The sequence below is a fragment of the Glycine max genome, chromosome 2 (genome assembly GCF_000004515.6).
Source record: "Glycine max cultivar Williams 82 chromosome 2, Glycine_max_v4.0, whole genome shotgun sequence".
Classification (NCBI taxonomy): domain Eukaryota; kingdom Viridiplantae; phylum Streptophyta; class Magnoliopsida; order Fabales; family Fabaceae; genus Glycine; species Glycine max.
In genome coordinates, this window is record NC_016089.4 from 15,792,728 (window position 1) to 15,813,784 (window position 21,057).

The 21,057-nt window shown below is 32.3% G+C and overlaps 1 protein-coding gene and 1 pseudogene across 1 annotated transcript; both read right to left on the bottom strand.

Moving 5' to 3' along the window:
• Positions 1-4,786: 4,786 nt before the first annotated feature.
• LOC100791061 (protein PALE CRESS, chloroplastic-like) lies at positions 4,787-11,590 on the bottom strand (annotated as a pseudogene).
• A 1,122-nt stretch (positions 11,591-12,712) lies between these two features.
• Positions 12,713-16,976, bottom strand: LOC100799666 (BTB/POZ and MATH domain-containing protein 2). Its single transcript, XM_014767335.3, has 4 exons — positions 16,246-16,976; positions 15,210-15,558; positions 14,182-14,458; positions 12,713-13,131 (listed from the first exon to the last, which is right to left on the bottom strand). Exons 1-4 carry the CDS (start codon positions 16,677-16,679, stop codon positions 12,953-12,955), a joined length of 1,239 nt encoding a protein of 412 aa, XP_014622821.1. The 5' UTR covers positions 16,680-16,976; the 3' UTR covers positions 12,713-12,952.
• Positions 16,977-21,057: the final 4,081 nt, after the last annotated feature.

Here is a 21,057-nt window from a genome sequence, read left to right on the forward strand (position 1 = left end):
GATGACCAAACAACATTAAGAAGATCTACTAGAATAAAAAAGACAGCAATTCCTAGTGATTATGTAGTGTACCTACAAGAATCAGACTACAACATTGGAGCCGAAAATGATCCTGAGACGTTTTCACAAGCCATGAGTTCTAAGGAATCAAATTTGTGGTATAATGCTATGAGGGATGAGATGAATTCTATGGCATCTAACCAAGTTTGGGATCTCGTTGAGTTGCCTGTTGGTGTAAAAGCCATCGGATGTAGATGGGTCTTCAAAACAAAGAAAGACTCAGAAGGCAACATTGAGAGACATAAGGCAAGACTTGTTGCTAAAGGATTCACTCAAAGAGAAGGAATCGATTACAGAGAGACCTTTTCCCCTGTATCTAAGAAAGACTCTCTTCGAGTAATTCTGGCATTAGTAGCTCATTTTGATCTTGAGCTGCATCAAATGGATGTGAAAACGGCGTTCCTGAATGGTGATCTAGAAGAAGAGGTTTACATGAAACAACCTGAGGGATTCTTATCTAGTGTTGGTGAGCACTTAGTCTGCAAGCTTAATAAGTCCATCTATGGATTGAAACAAGCCTCCCGCTAATGGTATTTAAAATTTCATGAGGTCATTTCTTCATTTAGCTTTGAAGAGAATGTCATGGATCACTGTATATACCAGAAGGTCAGTGGGAGTAAGATTTGTTTCCTTGTATTATACGTAGATGACATTCTGCTTGCGACTAATGATAAGGGTATGCTATATGAGGTGAAACAATTTCTCTCAAAGAACTTTGATATGAAGGATATGGGAGAGGCATCTTATGTCATAGGCATAAAGATCCATAGAGAAAGATCTCGAGGCATTTTAGGCTTGTCTCAAGAAACCTATATCAACAAAGTTTTAGAGAGATTTAATATGAAAGATTGTTCACCAAGTGTAGCTCCCATTGTGAAGGGTGACAAACTTGCTTTGAGTCAATGCCCCAAAAATGATTTTGAGCGGGAACACATGAAAAATATTCCATATGCTTCAGCAGCTGGAAGCCTTATGTATGCTCAGGTTTGCACTAGACCTGATATTGCATTCGCTGTTGGAGTTTTGGGAAGATATCAAAGTAATCCAGGTATTGGCCACTGGAAAGCTGCAAAGAAAGTGATGAGATATCTTCAAGGAACAAAGAATTACATGCTCATGTACAGACAAACTGATTGTCTGGAAGTGATTGGCTACTCCGACTCAGACTTTGCTGGTTGTGTTGATTCACGAAGATCAACATCTGATTATATTTTTATGTTAGCCAGTGGAGCTGTATCTTGGAGAACTGCCAAACAAACCTTGACTGCTACTTCCACTATGGAGGCTGAGTTCGTTTCTTGTTTTGAGGCTACCTCGCATGGTGTATGGTTGAAGAGTTTCATATCTGGCCTTAGAGTTGTGGACTCTATTTCTAGGCCATTAAAGTTGTATTGTGACAACTTTGCTGCGGTGTTTATGGCTAAAAATAACAAAAGTGGAAGTCGAAGTAAGCACATCGACATCAAGTACTTAGCCATAAGAGAACGTGTTAAAGAAAAGAAAGTGGTCATTGAACACGTCAACACTGAGTTAATGATTGCTGATCCTTTAACTAAAGGCATGCCACCAAAGAATTTTAAGGATCATGTAGTACGAATGGGACTTGGTTCCATGATGTAATTTCATTGTACGTACATTTGTTATTTTCAATGAAACTCTTATTCAGTTAGATATTTTCTCATATCGTTTTGTGCACATATTTATTTATTTCGAGAAAAATCATTCGGTTTAGATATAGAATAAACATATGGTTTATTCATTAAGTTGAGAGCTAGTGTTGAGAGACTCGATATATTGTGGTACATGGAAGATACTACTCATCATCAGAGGACCTATCACCATGACTCATATATTATGTTTCTTGTTATGGTTGATGTTGAGTTAAATGGACCAAGTGGGAGAATGTTGGAAGCCCACGTTATGTGCACGTTGCACGTTCCTTTATATTTTATTATTTTGGAAAAATTTGTTACTTCTGAATCTGGTCCATTGCAGACCCCTTAAATTAATTGTTATACATTTCTTAGATCAATTTCATAAGATTTTGAAAGCTAACTTACTTTTTGCGGCTTAATTAGCATTTTGAATTTAACACGAGTCTATAATATTTATTTTTCTTGGACAATTGAGATATTTATAACTCGGGCAACGCATATAAATTAATTATTTAGATTGTTTAAATTCTTGATTAATTGTTGTTTTTAAGTTTGACAATCAATATGGGAAATTATTCTCATTTGATTTTATATATATCATGTCATAATCAATCTTTCCATTGTTCCAACACAAATCATAATTAACAATGAGTTTTTTATCAACTAATATTTATTGCTAGTCTGTTAATGGAAGAAATTCTTTATTTTTTTCTTCACCCTTCAACTATCAAGTCAATCTTATAACTTTTTTAATTAACAAAAATATTTAATAATTGATTAAATAATATGTTTACATTATTTATAAATTCTTTGATATCTAAATTCATGTCTCCCCATAAATAAAAAAGTATAGTAATTAATATATGCACTAGATCTCATCTTTCAATTACAAAATTTATGAACTATATATCTCCTATGGACTATATATCTCCTACCACACGATCTTGCCATTGTCATTTTCAGCTTTTCACACCATCACCTCAATTCACATGGTTTCAAATTATAATTTCTATATATCTCCTATTGACTCTTACTATTCAAATAATAGTTTCTATATATTTCTTTTTTGTAATATTAAAAAGTAATATTTTTTCTTTTGATAATAATATTGCGGACCCCTTAGAATAATTGTTATACATGTCTTACATCAATTTTATAAAATTTTGAAAGCTAACTTACTTTTTGTGGCTTAATGAGCATTTCGAATTTAACACGAGTCTATAATACTTATTTTCTTGGACAGCTGAGATATTTATAACCCGGGCAACGCATATAGATTAATTATTTAGATTGTTTAAATTCTTGATTAATAATTGTTTTTGAGTTTGACAATCAATATGGGAAATTGTTCCCATTTGATTTTATATATATCGTCATAATCAATCTTTCCATTCTTCAAACACAAATCATAACTAACAATAATTTTTTTATCAACTTATATTAATTGATAATTTGTTAACGAGAGAAATTTTTTTATTTTTTCTTCTCATCACGTCAATCTTATTATTATAAGTTCCTTAATTAACAAAGATATTTAATTCAATTGATTAAATAAAACGTGTACATTATTTATAAATTCTTTGATATCCAAGTTATTTTTTCTCCTAAATAATAAAAAACACTTGTAGTAATTAATATATACATTGGATTTCATCTTTCAATTACAAAATTTATGAACTATATATCTCCTATGGACTATATATCTCCTATCACACGATCTTGCCATTGTCATTTTCAGTTTTTCACACCATCACCTCAATTCACATGGTTTCAAATTATAATTTCTATATATTTCATTTTTGTAATATTAAAAAGTGATATTTATAAACGCATATAGATTCATTATTTAGATTGTTTAAATTCTTGATTAATAATTGTTTTTGAGTTTGACAATCAATATGGGAAACTGTTCCCATTTGATTTATATATATATATATATGTCATAATCAATATTTCCATTGTTCAAACACAAATCTTCATTAAATTATTGATTAACATCAGTCCAAGATTTAAGCAACATTTAATTGAATAACCATGATTTATGGATATTATACAATATTATGGAGTATATAATTAAAAGTGTTATCACATAATTATCAGTACCGTAATTGTTTATGTCTATTTGTACTATTTAGTAATTAGTATTACACATGTAGTCAATTGGAGTTTATTAAATTAAAATAGATGATCAATGTTAAATTAGAGTTAGAATCTCTCTTAATAAGCTACTTCAAATAGGATGTGTAATATCAAAGAAAAATTAGAGTTTATTGTTATTTTTTTATACATGAAAAATCAAAGATAATATCAAAAATTTATAATAACTCACAACATCTTATCCAACCAATTGAATTGATTCTCTTGACAGAATTTAATGTCTTATAGACAAAGCTCAAGATAGAAAAGTGTAGAAGTCTCTCTTAAAATTATTCTTCTTTTCATCTTTATTTATATACTTGATCTTCTTAATTGTTTGTCTCTTTCAATTTAACATATTTTATCTTTATCTCTAAATTAAATTTAAATAGTTTTTTAAAAGAATTTTTCAATAATTAAAAAAAATTACATCATAATAAAAACATTATTTTATTTTAGATTTTAATTATAATATAATCTGTATATTTAAAATATTCATTTATTATAAATTTTAATTATATGAAAGAAATATTTGTCTTGTAATTAAAATATCAGTCTATAATAAAATTACTCCTAACATGTTGACAAGTTACTATAACTGAATCGTCAATCCTAATCCCAATTTTACAGTAGCGAACATAGGCTAAGTAAACTTAGCATGTGCTTGTTTTGCAGTTAGCACACTTTTTTACTATGCTTTGTGTTGACTAAATGGGTTGATAACATTCTAATTCTATGCTTTGTGGAAAGTTTATCTTATGAACGACGACAACTCTTACTGATGTGCATTTTAAGGTTATGAACAACAATTTCTAACTCTATTGTGAACAGAAGTGATTTAATAAAATTTTATGTTCTTTGACTTAAATTTCAAAATTTAACTTCGAAGTCTTTGATTTATGAAGTACGGGATCATCAAATGTACATTAAGGTTATGATCTGGAAAAAACAAAAGCTTAATTTCTAACACGACTGTAGTCCTGTACCTTTACAACAAGATCACCAAAAATTGCCATGGCTACATTTGTATGTTCTGGTTTTTCTTTTTTTTGGTTGGTACTATATTTTTACGTACTGCAGAAGGCAAAAAAACACCATAAAATGAAGCTAATTTGGATTGTAACTGCAGTGCAAACCAATTCCTATTCGCAACTATATGTAATCGGACGATTCAAGCGATATGAATCAAAATGCAAGACAAAATAGTTACCAGTTCAAACCAATGGCTAAATCTAGCAGAGCTTCTACTTGGCGTATTGTTTGTTGCTTCTCCTGTTGTTTCAATCTATTTGCAACAGATTCAGCATCAAACCCTGGTTCATTATGTACTTCACTCTCTTCAGAACGAACCTCTTGCAGTAATTCATCCACCTCCCTTACAAAGTCCACCCTCAAAAGAGTATCATCAACTTAAAGTGATGGTCGCAACGGCCCATGATGCTGATACCACACAAGATTGAAACAAAAAATCATTAGGGGATTCCAACAAAGGTGATTTCCAACTTATAAAATATAGTTTAGATGGAATCTGCACCATCTCACTTTTAGTTTTAACCCAACTTATGTATAAGCAAATAAACTTGAATCAAGTTTAAACACTTAACATTGATGTATAAACAGATAAACTTCGAATTAATCTTAACCAGTTTATATCAATGTTTAATTTCAATTGTTGTTGTGAACATATTTTTGTTAATCATTTATAAATCAAATAAACTACCTATTTTTAACATGGTGAAATGGACTAACATCTAGTTATTTAAATACAGATTCAGTTAAGCGCTAAGTGGTATAATGGTATTCACACTTCCAACCGCATCTTAGAATCCACTCAGTCACATATTTATATAGGAATTACAGCTTCAGTTATTATCATGAGAGGGAGGGGGGAAAGTCAAACTTAAAGGAGATAGAAGACATCACTTGACTAAGGTCTAATCCCTGTAATCTATAGGTGCAGCTTACCTTATCTATGTCGAATGACTCAAATCCTGGTGGAACAAGAATACTGAATGGATCCTCCCGAGGAAATGTATCAATCATGACCTTTTTACATTTCTTTAGCCACTCTTCAAAATCATAGCCGTCATACATAACCAAAAGATCATTGAGCAATCTCATCGCAGGGATAGCCTCTCATTTCAAAATCTCAGTCTATAATCAAGAACAGAAAATTAGAAGAAAAGAAAAAGTAAAAATTCTGAAAAGAAGTATTAAGGTTAAGTTAAACTGTGCAGGAAGTAATATGCTAGAATTGTTCTAAACAGAAATGCTAGAAACACACTTTTTTTAACACACTTTCTCTATTGGTAGAAACTTAACGGAAATCACAAAATTTCATGAGTCCTACATCTTATTTAATGAACTTCTCTCATGATTTTGTAATTTATAAAAAATTTAACCAATAGAAAAGAGTGTTTTAATTCCTAACACTCCTCTTGTTCTAAATAGTAGCCAATATGAAAATTTATGTGAATATAAAATGGAAAGGAAAAGGTCTAGAGTACCCAAGGTATTTAAAATATATTGGAATACAAACAATAATCATATAGTTTTGCATTAAATTCAACAAAAAAATTAAGAATCACATTAGTTATTAGAATAAGTGATACCCCAGGTCCTAAAAAAAGCAACGAAACCTTTTCAAATGGTGGTGCACATGACAGCAGAATGGCCACTGCAGAATAATTAAAGAAAGGAAAATTTGGGCCAGTTATTACCTCAACCCTTCTGTACAACAGATCCAGACTTCTAATGGCATCCTTTTCTTCCTGTAAAGAGGTGATAAAATAATGTATAAAACTAGATAGTAAGAGCAAGAGGATGAAAAAAAATTATACTAAGTTTTTTCAGAAAAAGACATGGAATTAACTCTAATATTCACTTATCATAATCTCCTTCAGATTATCATAATGATATCCAGCACAGAACAATACAGCAGTCAACATAAATAAATTACACTTTGCTTAATATGTCTATCAAGATAATAATTTATTTTGCTTAATAATGTCTTAATCCCAATGTTGGTACAGAGCCTCAGCCTCCCAAGTACCAAATGATAAAGGAAGGCTCTGATCAGTTTACAACTTAAACAAAACTACAAGTCTAATGAAAAGTAAAAGTTCCCTAATTGCCCAGAACACCAATTAGGTTATATTTATCCACTCTTTCAAGTTTCACCTGCCAAACTAAAGGATTACATGATACTTAAAAAACCTTTCATTCCTTCAGGTTAACTGACTACTACATTGGTCAGTTATATTTCTAAAACAATAATGAAATTTCCTAAGAAAATTATAATTTTGTCAGGTTTCATTTCATTTCAAAAAATTGAGGCATGATATAAGTTCCTTGACAAGAACAATGCAGTGCCCATCACTAGCTATTAGAATTATAATAGTATCATAAGAAAGATATTTTGAGAGAAAGAGTGAATCAATCAGAGAGAATGAAAAATGATATTAAGCCACTTAACAGTGTAGTAAAGTCTGGTATTTATAGACCAGAAAAGTCAGTTATAACAACTAACTTCTAACTAACTCCCTTTAATTGAGAGTGCAGTTGAATACTGCAACTCTCTGTACATTACTCCAATTCTAGCTGGCTAACAACCTTCTGTATCACAAACTTCCAGTTTTTAAAAGAGTACCACACTCATTGCCTACAATTCTGTTGTGATGTGGAAGAAGTAAATATTATTCAAACACAATAAAAAGGAAACTAGTAATTTTTAGTTAAAATTTTAATTTACAAAAATTGATAGTATTTTCAAAATGTTTGTATATTTATCTAAAAAAATGGCGTCGCCTGTACCCTCTGAACTTAGTCTATATTTATATTTAAATTCACAAAGACACCACTTTGTTGATCATATGCTGTAAAAAAATCTGATAATTTGGAACTTAAAATCCTCCACAATGCAAATGATTACCTAAAAGAACCTTGCAATGAAAGATTTACAATCTAATAGTTAGGTCATGGAAAAAGAGTAGGAAACATATGCTACCTGCCTACTTCTTTTTCATCACAAAATGAAACCCTATGCACAAATTAATTGAAACATATACCTAGAATACTTCAGAAGCTAAAACAACAACTTACATCATGCCGAGCAAGATCAAGGCGATTCCATATGACCATTAAAACAAGTTCAGTGAATTCTCCTTTCTTGGCAGCTTCCTCAATTCTCTATCAGAAAAAAGTCAGTCGATACCTTTGAATACACACAAACATGTGTGCAAAAATGTACAAACCAGTCAAAGGAAGAAAATAAAAGGCTTAAGCCATTGAGAATTAAATTATCTTATTTATAATATTATTATTTTCTTAGTTATATGCATAAATGACACACAAGCTATCAGTAAATAAATAACTTAGACACTATACACTAAATATATCAGAGTGAGAGGAAAACTTTATGCAAGAACATGTTAAGAAGGCTACATGATGCAGACCATTATGTTCCTTTCTTTTTCGTCTTGCTTTTCCTTTTAGATTTTTTTTTTAATGTGAACTATATCACAATTTCCTTCAGATAAAACTGCAGATTTCTTTTTTGTTCTATATATGTCAAATTTCCCAAGTATGCTGATTGCAGTACAATTAGTTTCTAGATGCTCACTGGGAGAGAAAGATGATCCCTATATGGTCAAGGAAAAAGCACTCTAAGCTCTAGCTTGGTCACCCAACATTTAATTGAGGCGATCCATCGTACAACATGCAAATCATTTTTATGAGAAACTGAGATATAATTGGGTGTAAATTTAGAAATTGAAAATACAAACAAGCTCAAGAGGACATATTTTTATTTGAACAACATTTAGTATATTGCTGCACCAAGAAATTACCTCTTCTACTTCTTCAGCAGCTCTGAGAAAGCTTGAAACCAATTTCCTTGCTTTTATGACATCTTCTTCTGGGTATTCCTTCAACCGCATGCCAATTTCACGATACTCTTCAATCTTTCTTTCTTCTTCCTCTTCTTCCTGTTTCCGTAGCGGATGCAATTCCTTGGTCTTCTCACGTTGTTGGGTTTGCCATTCCTATCCTAGAGAAGGTTAATAAAAACTCCCCAAATAAAACCTTCCAACAATTTTGGTTTTACATGAAAAATTGGCCCTAAAATAAAAATTCAAATTTAATCTCTGAATGTGCAACAAATTAGTCTTGCAGACAATTTAATGACAAATTGGTCTCAAAAGTTTACAACTTAATGTCAAATTAGTCCTCAAAGAATACAACTTATTTTCAAATTGATTTTGAACATTACAACTTAATGATAAAATGGTCTCACAAGTTTTAGGACAAAACTAATTTGTCACATTTTTTGCACATTCAGAGAATAAATTTATGTTTTCCATCTTTCAGGGACTAATTTGTCACCACATCACACTTACACTTACACTTCAAGGACGAATTTGACTATTTACCCTTTAAATTTCTTTAGTTTCAAGGATTAATGACAACATTTTATATTTTCAGGGACCAAAGTAGTAGTGTTTTACCCTACAAAAAACAAACATGAAAATCAGAATTGCATTGGGCATTAAAGAAGTGAAGATATATTCTCCCTAAACATATGCTGCCACTGCCAAGGTTTTTACTAGAAGCACTGCCTAATAGACCGACAAAACAAGAACTCAAGTTTGAATGAAGCAACAACAGTTTTTTTCCTTCAAAATCTAATCATCAATCAGGGCCATGCAAGTAAAATTGAATAAGAAATAGTAAGAAATTCACAATAAAAAAATGAAATACCCAGATAAAGGTGCATACATACATCGTCATAGTACTCCTTTGGCATCCCTTCTAGAAGCTCCTCCTCTTCCTTTTCCTCTTTGACACATCTCCTTAAAACTATGAGCAAAAGCCACAAACACAAGAAAGAAAATAATCAATTTTGAGACCCAATGAAGGGACTGGGAGTGAGCATGATATGAAATATGTGGTGGCAATGACTAACCTGCGCCAGATGTGCACTTGTACGAAGAGGGAAATGCAGAAAGTCTCGTTACAGAAAGAGATGAACAATAAAGGGGAAGTGGCAAGGTTAGAGAGAGAAGGTTCATTCCCAATGAGAGAGAATTGGGATTCTTCCTTTGAAATGAAAGTGGGAGAGTAAAGAAACTAAACTAAACTATTGCTACTAGAGTATATTAATAGTATAGAACTCAGTTACTAGCTACCTCCAAGAGAGCGTGAAGTGAAGATGAACGAAGGTATGCTATTGCTATCTCTTGCCTCTCGAAGCGGGGTTTAAAGCTTACACATAATCTAGGAAAAGGGGCATTCGCCTAAGTTATCTAAGTTATACGAGGATCAATGTTACATTTTATCTTGTATCTTTTAGTTTTTCTTTAATTCTCCGTTAAAAACATTTATTTTTAAATTTTAAAATAATTAAGTTAGTATACTAAAATGAGTTACTATTTTTATTTTATTTCAAAAATTATAATTCTTTTAACTGCAGAAAAGAATTTTATTAAGCCTAGAAAAGCACAAGTTGTGGCAAGACTGGGAACCACCAAAGATCACAAACGATTATAGCAGAACAATAAAACAAAAGCGATACGAGTACAATTGAAATCCACAAAATAAGGTTACCCACAACAGCAAATACCCTGCATAAGATCCTCCTTGCAACAGTCCTTTAACTAAATATCCCAAAAGCAAAGCCCATTCCAAGAAAACTCTTAAAAGTTCTAACCATTGATCTATCACTCGAGGATTTCCTACTAATTGGTCACCAATTCATGCTCCCTCTAACTCAAACTACATCAAATTGTTGCTTGTTATTGACAACTGGTTTTCCAATCTTACAATAAAGTCGTCCCAAACCTTGTGTCTGGTATGCAAATTGGTCGAGCTAGTAATATAAATATAATACCTTATCCTACTCACGGTAGATGCCCACCAAATGTTTGAAGATATCCTTCTTACATCTGAAACATTACAAAAACCACTCCACATATGCTCTGGAAATCAATACTTTGCATCAAAGTGGGTGGTGGCCGATACAAATCAATGCAGAGGAGGAAGAGGGTTCTGAAGAGGGTGTGGTTAAGCTTCCAAAAATCAATGGGTGTCCTCGTGGGTGGAATAAATTAAAAATGAATTGATTGAATAATTATCTTTGTCCATCAAAGTGTTGCATCTCTAAAATTCAATCTCCAAAAATCAATGGTTCGGTCTCTTCTCTTTCCCCCATTCGGTTTCCAATTTTTTTTTCTCTCCACCAAATTTAATCTTTGTTCATCAAAGTGTTGCATCTCTAGAAAGATCTATTCCATTCTTACACTCTTACTCGACAACTTCAAAAACATTATTCAATGAGATTTGGGAACCTTCACTCCCATCGCCACCTACTTCGACTGTGTTTCCGGCTTCGAGAGCGACACCTTGCGTGTTGATACCGATGGCAACAGATTGGCGTTGCTTCGATAATAACGAAGTAATTCACGGATCTGAGTTTTTGTTTTTAGATATGCGTTGTTTTCCCTGAAATTGGTGAGAGATTGTGCGTTGAATCCGGATTTGTATCTTGAGCGGTGGTGGTTGGTGGAGTCGTCGGTGCGGTGAGAATGCGTATGCCGCCGGTGCTGCGAGAACGCGTGCGCCGTCAGTGCTAATGGTGGCGCCAACCACCGTGAGAGGCTGTTCAGCGAGGACGGACTTGCCATTGCTGGAGAAAAATCCCCAGTTTCCGGTAGAAGTTCCTGGTTACATTAGTTATTTTAAAATCTACATAAGTTAACATTTTTAACAAAAAATTAAAAAAATATTAAAATAATTTATTTTTTAAAAAAAAAATAAGAAATCAGAATAAAAATTTTAAAATTTAGTATACTAAAATAAAATAATTATAAAAATATAATAAACTAAAAATGACATTAACTTATACAAATTTATATTAATGATTTATCACCGATGAAAATTCATTAGTGAGAATCGGATTCATATAACTTCGACGATGGATGTAAAATAAAAAACACAAAAAAACTTTGACAATTATATTAATTTTTTAGTTCTAGATTTTATTTTTTGTTTCTATCTTAATATGAAGAAATTATATAATTTAGTCCCGGTATAAAAATATTTACCAATCAATCAGCATCCTTTTGAAACCATAGCAATATTAACGTTTTTTTTTAATATAAAGAGAAACAAAAAAAAAAAGTGTCAAGAATAGTGTTCAAAATGTAGGACTTTTCATACAAGAACCCTAATGAAGTAAATGTTATCAAGTATGTGAATCAAATTTAATAGCATTATTACGTCGACAAATGTAAGTGTTTCTCGTTATAAAGATTAAATTGCAAGAATTTTTTGACTGGGATCAAAATGAAAAATGTTGTCACACGTAAGTTACACACACTGTTTTCTTTTATCGTGCCAATTTGATAAACGTAATTTTTTATATAAATATTATGATATAGTTATATTACTTAAAATATTTTAATTTGATTTTTTTCCTAATTGATATCAAATCGGCATGGTGATGAAGAAATTTACCAACTTTTATAACGATTTCAGTAACAACTAAAACTGTTTTTTTATTTATTTGAAGGTGTAATTGCCAGAATTCACTCTAAATTTTGAAGGTGTAATTTTTTACTTTAAATTGATGACGTCAATCATATAGAATGTTGAGTTTATCACTCGTGTACGGTATATCGTTTGTCAATGAAATCCCTTGATTTTATCAAACTAATCCATTTTATCACAAGTGTATTCCCAGATAATATTGATATACAACAACTCATCCAAGCGGATACGTCGCCATCTGTGTTTCACTCGGCTTTGTTGGGGGGAATCACCTCTTACGGGGAAATATGTAGTGAGAAAAAAAGAAGACATAGCAGTGATCAATACTTTCTTTTTTAAGACAAATGTTTTACGAGCAAAGTTATCACAGACAGACCTGCAACAGCATCAAAACAAACTACATTTACATCTCCTAGACATGAAGTAAGCTAAGAAAATTAGAAATTGCCACTAATCCTATAAATGCTTAGCATCTCCCTCTATCTATGGCTCTCACAGAAATTTTTAAATGCAACAAGGAGCAGAGGGTTGTACAGAGAAACTTGTCAGTGTTCGCACTATAGTCTTTGCTTCACCCGCCTTCCATTTACGTCACTGCCATCAAGTATCACTTCATTCCTATGCTTGCACAAGAAGTCCGAATGCTCAGTAAATCTAGCCACATACTCCAAAAGTTCAGTCAAAACAGACGGGCAACTTTCCTTCAAGTACTCAAAACCATCAGTTTGCATCACAGCTGTAGAAACAAAGGGAACATAATACTTCAGCCCGAGTTTAGGACATCAAAAGTATGACTATGAATTATCTATAATACACTTTTTTAAATAAGAAGTTTGTAATGTTGTCTTTTACTACTCCATTACTTTTTGGTTATGTAAATGTCATTTTCAAGGGTTTATCATGACTCAATTGGTTATTAAATTTTGCTATATTTTGTAGGTCGACATATTAAAAACAATATTGAAAGTCATATAAAAATGGATTTTTTTTTCTTAAAAAAAAAGCCAACCTGAACCACAGAAGATATTGCATTCAAAATGAACCAAACCGAAACAACAAACCTTTGTGTCGGCAATGAATTTAACATTCAATGATAATTAGATACTAACTTTAAGAGTGTGTTTGGTAAGAAGGAAAAAAATAGTTGAGAACTAGGGAAGACAAAAATAGATGAGAAATAGAATGGATTTAGGGGTGCTTGTTTTAGGAGAAATAGAGAAGAAATAAGGAATAAAGAAATTGAAAAAATAATAAAAATTTCTTTGTTGATCGTTTTTTTATTCATATTCTACCATGATTAGTGAAGATCAATTATGCATTTTTTAAATTGATTTTTATACGTTTCTAGCAGTTTTAAACCCTGACTGCGTGACATATAAGACTGCCAGTTAATGCTCAATTTGTGGGGGTTTCAAACAGCCAGGAAAAAAAATGCTAGAAATTCAAACCGCCAAGGAAACAAAACAATTTGCGTGACATGCGTCTCCCCCCCCTTGCATTTCCACACACCGCACAATTCAGTGAGGAGATAAAAAGGTGTGAGCCTCACACCTTTTTATTTCAGTCTTCTCACACCTTCTTATTTCAGTCTTCTCCCATTACTACCCTACCAAACAAGAGAAATCCCCCATTTCTTCGCCTATTTCCTCTTCATTCTCTCTATTTCTCACCCATTCCTTTTTACCAAACAGAGTGTAAGACCTTTCAACATCCCAATTATCTCCTAATATTGCACATTTTGTTTAATGCATGTTCATGAAAATAAAGTTCAAACAATAAAACACACCTCTGAGATTTTCAGGCCTTGCAACAAATTTTAGACAGACTGCTTTCAGTTGGAAACAATGGTGCTGTTCTGCCAAAGCTAGAGTCGTAGCGACCGTGTTTATTGCAACATCATCACAGAGACTTGCTTCACACATAAGCCTAAGTCTCTCCAAGCCATACCGATCAGCTGCTGCTAGCAGATGCTGAGCCATCAAGGTAGTAGCCCATTTTGAGCTCAACCCAGTAAGCTCTTGCATGTCAGGTAGTGAGTCCCAATATATAACATGAAGCAATGCCTGCAAAATAGAGAAATATGATATAACAAAGCAGACAAAGTTGCACATTCTTTTGGTATAATGCTAAGCTATCACCCAACATTTTAGCACCTAGAAAAATGGAACCGGTACAATAAAAATAGACTTGCAAGAATAAGTTCCCAATTCAAAGCATAAATTATAGAAAGCATTGAACAAAACCAATCAGCCATGCGAATCTACCATTCTGTGTGCAAAAAACAACATTACAATATCATATAGTATCAGTTCTTTACAGTACTAATTTTATACACAACCAGCTGGAACAACATGCCAAAGAGAAACCAAGCAACTAAGGAACCAACCAACCAGAATGGAACTCCTAGCTGCAGTCAATTTATAAAGAACTAGTCTCAGTTCTTTTTTCCAACTTTTCTGTGTTCTTTCAAAAAGGTTATATGATTTCTGTCAAATCTAACTTCCCAGTGCAATGAAATACCATCTAAAAAAGTACCAATGTATGCATCAATTCTTTTTGGTGGCATAAATGAAGGGAAGAGGAGAGAATAAAGTTGGCAAAACAAAAGAGGTATAACTTTCCACATCAGCATATAGCTCAGTTGCAACAATGTGCTTAACAATGATAATAAGGGGAAAAGCAAGGAAAATGTCTTCCAAAATCATAAAGGACTGTGTATATCAGGGTATGAACAGAAAGGGTAACCAAAACATTTTCCAACCGCATCACAAGCATAAATCAAAAACATAAAGCACAAAGAGCACTCATTCAAACCTTGAAAACTGGAGCCTCCATGTCTTCAACTTTTATACAATGGGTATTCTGATCTTTCATTGGACCGAAAAGTTGGGCCCTGAAAACAGGTGAACGAGCTGCTAGAACCAATTTATGAGCAGCGAAAATTTCTCCATTCACTTCAAAACTGACATCACTGCCTTTCCCACTTTCTAGTAGTTTCCCAAATTGCTGACCCATGTTGGAAGGCGGAATTGGGATTTTATATATTTTAGGGCCTTCTGTGTGTGACTTCACAACACCAACACTACAATTAACACTAAGGCAATCATCTTTAAGGTAATCTGATGTCTCTAGTGCTGTTCTCTTAAAAAACCGCTTGTAACCCCTGAAACACCCAATTTTAACAATTAGCCTCTTTACCAAAATCATACATAAGCATCACTCTATATTCAAAAAATACATTTTTTTTTTCTTTGGGGGGGGGGGGGGGGGGTTTAAATTTCAATGCACATACACATAATCCCAGAGCGTATTGAGAGAGTGAGATGAGCTAATTTTGACCAACTAATCTTACACAGATGATCGAGATTAGGTTTGAGTTTTTTACCATCCATTATGGTTGTGTGGTCAAGATTAGCTCTTATCACATCATGCCCTGATTTGATAGCCATGATCACTTCATGTTGTTTGAGGGGAGGATTCTAAACCAACCCCCACCCACAAGTAATCTGAAGAATTAATAACTAAGATTCAGTTTAGCTAGCAAGACAATTTGCAAGACATAAAAATCTCTGAAAACATACTTCTTGAACAGCATGATCCCTCAAGACCCAACCCCCTTCCCTTAAATATAAAAACCATTCATTTAATCCTTCCATCCCCATTTTTCCAACAACATTGCAAACACACATCTAAGTAAATTCCCATCAGCCACTCTATAAATTTCCCTCAGACAAACCCAATACCCAACAACATATTACAATCAGAACCAAGCCAAGTAAATCAAAAAATTCAAATTAAGGAAAATTATAAAATTTAAAAAAAAAAACCGCAGCATATCCAATTCGCTCACCACATGCTACCACGGTATTTTAACGTGTAGGGTCCACTCTCGAGGGTCCTCTCAAAATGGCTATGCACCTTGTGCCTCTCCTTCCCACTCTGATCCAAAAGCGTCAACTCAAAAAGCGCCCTAACATCGGTCCCTTCGCTAGCGAGCGCGATGAAGAGCGAAACGTACGTTGCATTGTCCTCAACGCTCTTCCCATCGGGGTAAAAATAGATCGCCCAATCGTACCCTCCCACCGAGAATATATCCGACGCTATGTACTTCCCAATCCCAATCCCCTTCGACAGCGAATACCCCGTGATCTTGAACCGGTGCGACCCCCTCACCGTGTCCGTCAACGACATCGACGACGTCGTTGCCGGCGGCGCCGATGACGGAGACGCCGACGACGAACAATTCGAGAACGGCCTCGCGGATTCTCTCCGAATCTTACCCATGCTCAACGCGAACCACGACAGCAGCAATGTCTCGAATTTGTGCGGAATTGAGTTTTCTTCTTCAGAAACCAAACCCGATCGGGGGATGCGGAAAAAAAAAATTAACGGGATCTGCGATCTGTACGCCGAATACCGATAATGAAGAAGCTGTGAGAGATTTGAGAGAGGAAATCTAGGGTTCTGTCGGAAGGGGGAATTTTCTAGGGTTTGGATTCTGAGAGAAAAGAGAGAGAGAAATGAAAGAGAAAGAGAAAGAGAAATTATATGGAGTTATGGATGGTGACGATGATGACTTTTTATGTGTTTAATTTCAGGCAATTGAAATGGGAAATAGTGCGATGACGCGCCTTGCGCGTGGTTTTCAGCGATGCCTTAGCCTACTCGCTTTGCTTCCGGGACACGTGTGCATCGCAATGCAACGGTACGCAAAATCTCGCGGAAGCGAACGAGTAACGACAGCGTGAGTGACACAGTAAAATTTAGTCAGGTATGGCGGCGCCTCAATTTCCCCTTAAGGGAAAAAGCACGCTGGTCGATCTAGAAGTCTTTTTTTAACGGTTAGCCACAAAATTGGTTAAGCCATCGTTTGGTTGTGAGCACTAAGGAGGTAAGAGAAAGACAACAGGTAAAAGAAAAAAAAAAAACAATTGATTTAGTTAAAGAGAAATAAAAAAAAAATATTTGAATTAAAATAATTTAATAGATTCATAAAAATTAATTGTAATTTTGATTTTTTTTAATTTTAAAAATTGATAATTTTAAACGTTAATAATTTTGATTCTTTCGTTTAGATTACTTTCATTGAACCAACTTGTAAACTTTGATCAAGTAATTATTTATGTAACAGGCTTATATTTTATTTATCAATAATTAACTATGATTAATGTAATTATTAATTTAATTATAAATTTATTAAAAGCCAAAAATTGTTATCTTCTTTTGTAACCGGTTCTTTATTCGTCTCTAGCATTCATCAAGAAGAATCACAAACACAACCTCATTCTCTTCTCACATTTATTTCAGATCCAATGAATGACTTAAGCACCAGCAGCAACAATAGTAGAACTGAACCTATAAGCAACTTCGATTTCTCCATCTTCATCTTCTCTTCTCTGTCCTAGAAAATAAAAGGATTAATTTAATCTACATGCAGTGGACCTACATTGGGATCGGGGTGTGCATTTGCACCTCCTCATTCTTTACAATTTACTGTAAATAAAATTTTATAATTTTATTTATATTTATATAATTGAACCACTAATTTTATTTTTTATAATTTGTACCTACTAATTTAAGGTTTTGGATTCGTCACTGCCTACATGAACAAGCATAAATCGCACGATGTGATTCTGCAACTGCAAACAGATAAAGAGGTTGAACTCAAAATCGATTAAAATGACAAGCATAGATAAACCATGAACAAAACCAAATGAAGTGATAAACCATGTTAAATATCTAAGCACCTTATGAACATAAATTAATCCCTAACATCTAAACGCGTACATACAGGATCGAATTGAAACAGATGCACTGGCATGCTGATAGATTGATAGCTGTCCTTGTTTCGAGTCGAGGAGCTGGAAGACCAGGGGGAAAAGCTTGAGAGCATTTGGATTTGTCTCATAATCAAAACAGAAAAGGGGAAGAAGGGTTGGAAAAGAGGCAAAGAAGAAATGGGTCTCAACAATTTTGTTTAATTTTCAGTATTTGTTTTTTAATTAATTTTAACTCAGTTTAATTAAACAATAATCACATTTACATCTTAATAAAATCATTTTTAGACATGTACATCATAAGTGAGGACCCTCAAGGCAATCCTCCATTCTCACCCTTTTCCGGAGCCAACCAACCAATTAAAATCGCAAATGTTGTAATAAATCAAATTGAGAAATTGAAAAAAACAAAAGTATAATTTAACTTAAAAAAATAATTAATATCGAATAAAAAAACATTTTTATCCTTTTTTAAAGCTTTTTGTATCTGTAAAAAAAAAAAACTTTTTGCACGTCATTATTGGGTTATTGCTCAATGCTCACATGTTATTATTGGAAGATGAAAATAATATGAGAAAGAATATCAGTTTCACAACTCACAAGGAGTGTCAGAAGGGCAACACGGGAAAGTTGAATGAACTGCGAATTTCTTCGCCAATCCGCTCAATTGAGAGAGGATAAAAAATTGTGGGTCCCATGATTTTTTTTTTTTCAAAAAAGTTACGCAACTTTGCAACCAAACCACCACATGTGAGAACTTCTTTCTTTTGTGTCTTTCTTTCCTATTCTCATGTATTTAAACACAACCAAACAATTGGTAAATGATTTTTTATATATTATTAATGAGATAACTTTATAATAAATAAGAGTATAGTAGAAAATTTACAATTAATACATTTAAAAAATATTATATTTGTTTATTATATTTAAGAAAAATGAGGTAGTACTATTGTATATAATTTGAAAAATATTATGATCAGTGGAGAAATTGCATATATGTTTCCATGGCAGAAATCAACCTTGAGTGGTGGAGTAGGCGGAAGCGCATAGCGTCAATGGTAATCACAAATATATTTTGATGGTACGAATCAACCTCAAGTGAGTTTAAACATTGATGCATAGCCTCAAGAAGGCATCATCATTGGTTTTAAGTGTGGGGTGGCGGAAGATGTCTTCATCACGGTTGTGGATGACAAAAGGTATGGTTTGATATCATGTTGGTAATGCTAACAAGAGGATGAGGGGATAAAGATCATAGGTTAAGGCCAAGTTATTCAATAAGATTAAAATATGTTTTTTTTTTTTTCTCTTAAATTTATGTCACATTTGCTTTTTATCTTTCAAATTTAACTTTGTTTTTTAGTTAATAATTTTTGAAAATTTTTCTTTTTAATCTCTCATCCAATAAAAATTACCACAAATTATGTGCATCTAAACTACCAAAAATTAGTCAAGAAGACTAAAAATAACACTTTCATTATAATAAAAGAAAAAAAAAACAATTTTAAATTTGGGAGACAAAAACAAAAACGACCTAAATCTAACAGATAAAATATATATTTAAGTCATTAAAAAAGATGTAATTTCATAAAAACTCATTTATTGATTAAAAATATTAAATTATTGTACGTTGATCTCTTATTTATATGATTATTATATAACTAATTCTTAAGATAATAAGTAACTTACTATTTTTTTGTTAAAAAAAATGATAGAACAAGAACACATTTCCAAGACAAAAGATTTGGACTAATTCAATGTGAATTTTAACTAATCCGAACCTTGAAAAATTGGATTGTTTTGTATTAGATTGAAAAATTGAAAATTTGGTGAGTTTGGATAAGGTATAATATTTCACTTTTGAAAATCTAATCGAAACCAATTCATCTGATTACCCTGCTGAATTTTATTTTTATTTTTTTCATTTGAAAACTATTGGTCAATCATTACTATAATTATAATATTTCTTTAATATCAAAATAAGAATCATCCTAAATTATTTTACACAGACAAAAGAAACTAATATATAAATAAAAGAGAATAGTTACAAAATCAATCTTATTCTTAAATTACATTGAAAAATTATAATGTTACTTTTTAGAGTATTAGTAGGAAAAAAATTAATAATAAATTGAAAAACTAACATAACACTTATTTTGGATCAACTTTTTTTGCAAATGCAACACTTTTAGAACGGATGGAATATAAGACATGATTTAACTTAAAATGAAGCATCATCATATTAGACTAATAGTTAAAAATAATTGTAGTTAATGTACTAAATTGCATACTATTAAAATCACCTTTATTTTTTTTATATATATATATATATATATATTAAATGTTTCTATTTTATTTTAACAATAAATCCAATAAACTAATTCAATCCAATCTAATTATAATCAAATTAATTCAGATAAACTTAAATTAAACAAAATCTAGAACAATTAAAATTGATTGAATAAAATAAAAAAATTTCACAAATCTTATTCAATTCAACCATAACCATCTACTATCATGTAAGACACCAATGACATAATGGGATTATCAACAAAGACTCACTTCAAATCACAAATAATTCCACCTAATTATAGACAATTAATCCTTATGCGTGAAGAAATCTTCTTGACGAAGGTTGTCTACCAAGCAACAAAAAAAAGGAACAACAAGAAAATTTGAATCCAGAGAGAATGTGAAAGTTTGATAAGGATTCTTAAACATCTGTCTTAATTCACGTTGACAACGAACCTATATTCTATTAATATCCTTGCATCAATAATTTAATTTTAAAGCATTTAATATTATAAAACGAGTATAAAAGTTTTTACATCAAATTAAATTAAATTAATTCTCTCAGCAAAAAAAAAAAATTAAATTAATTCCCT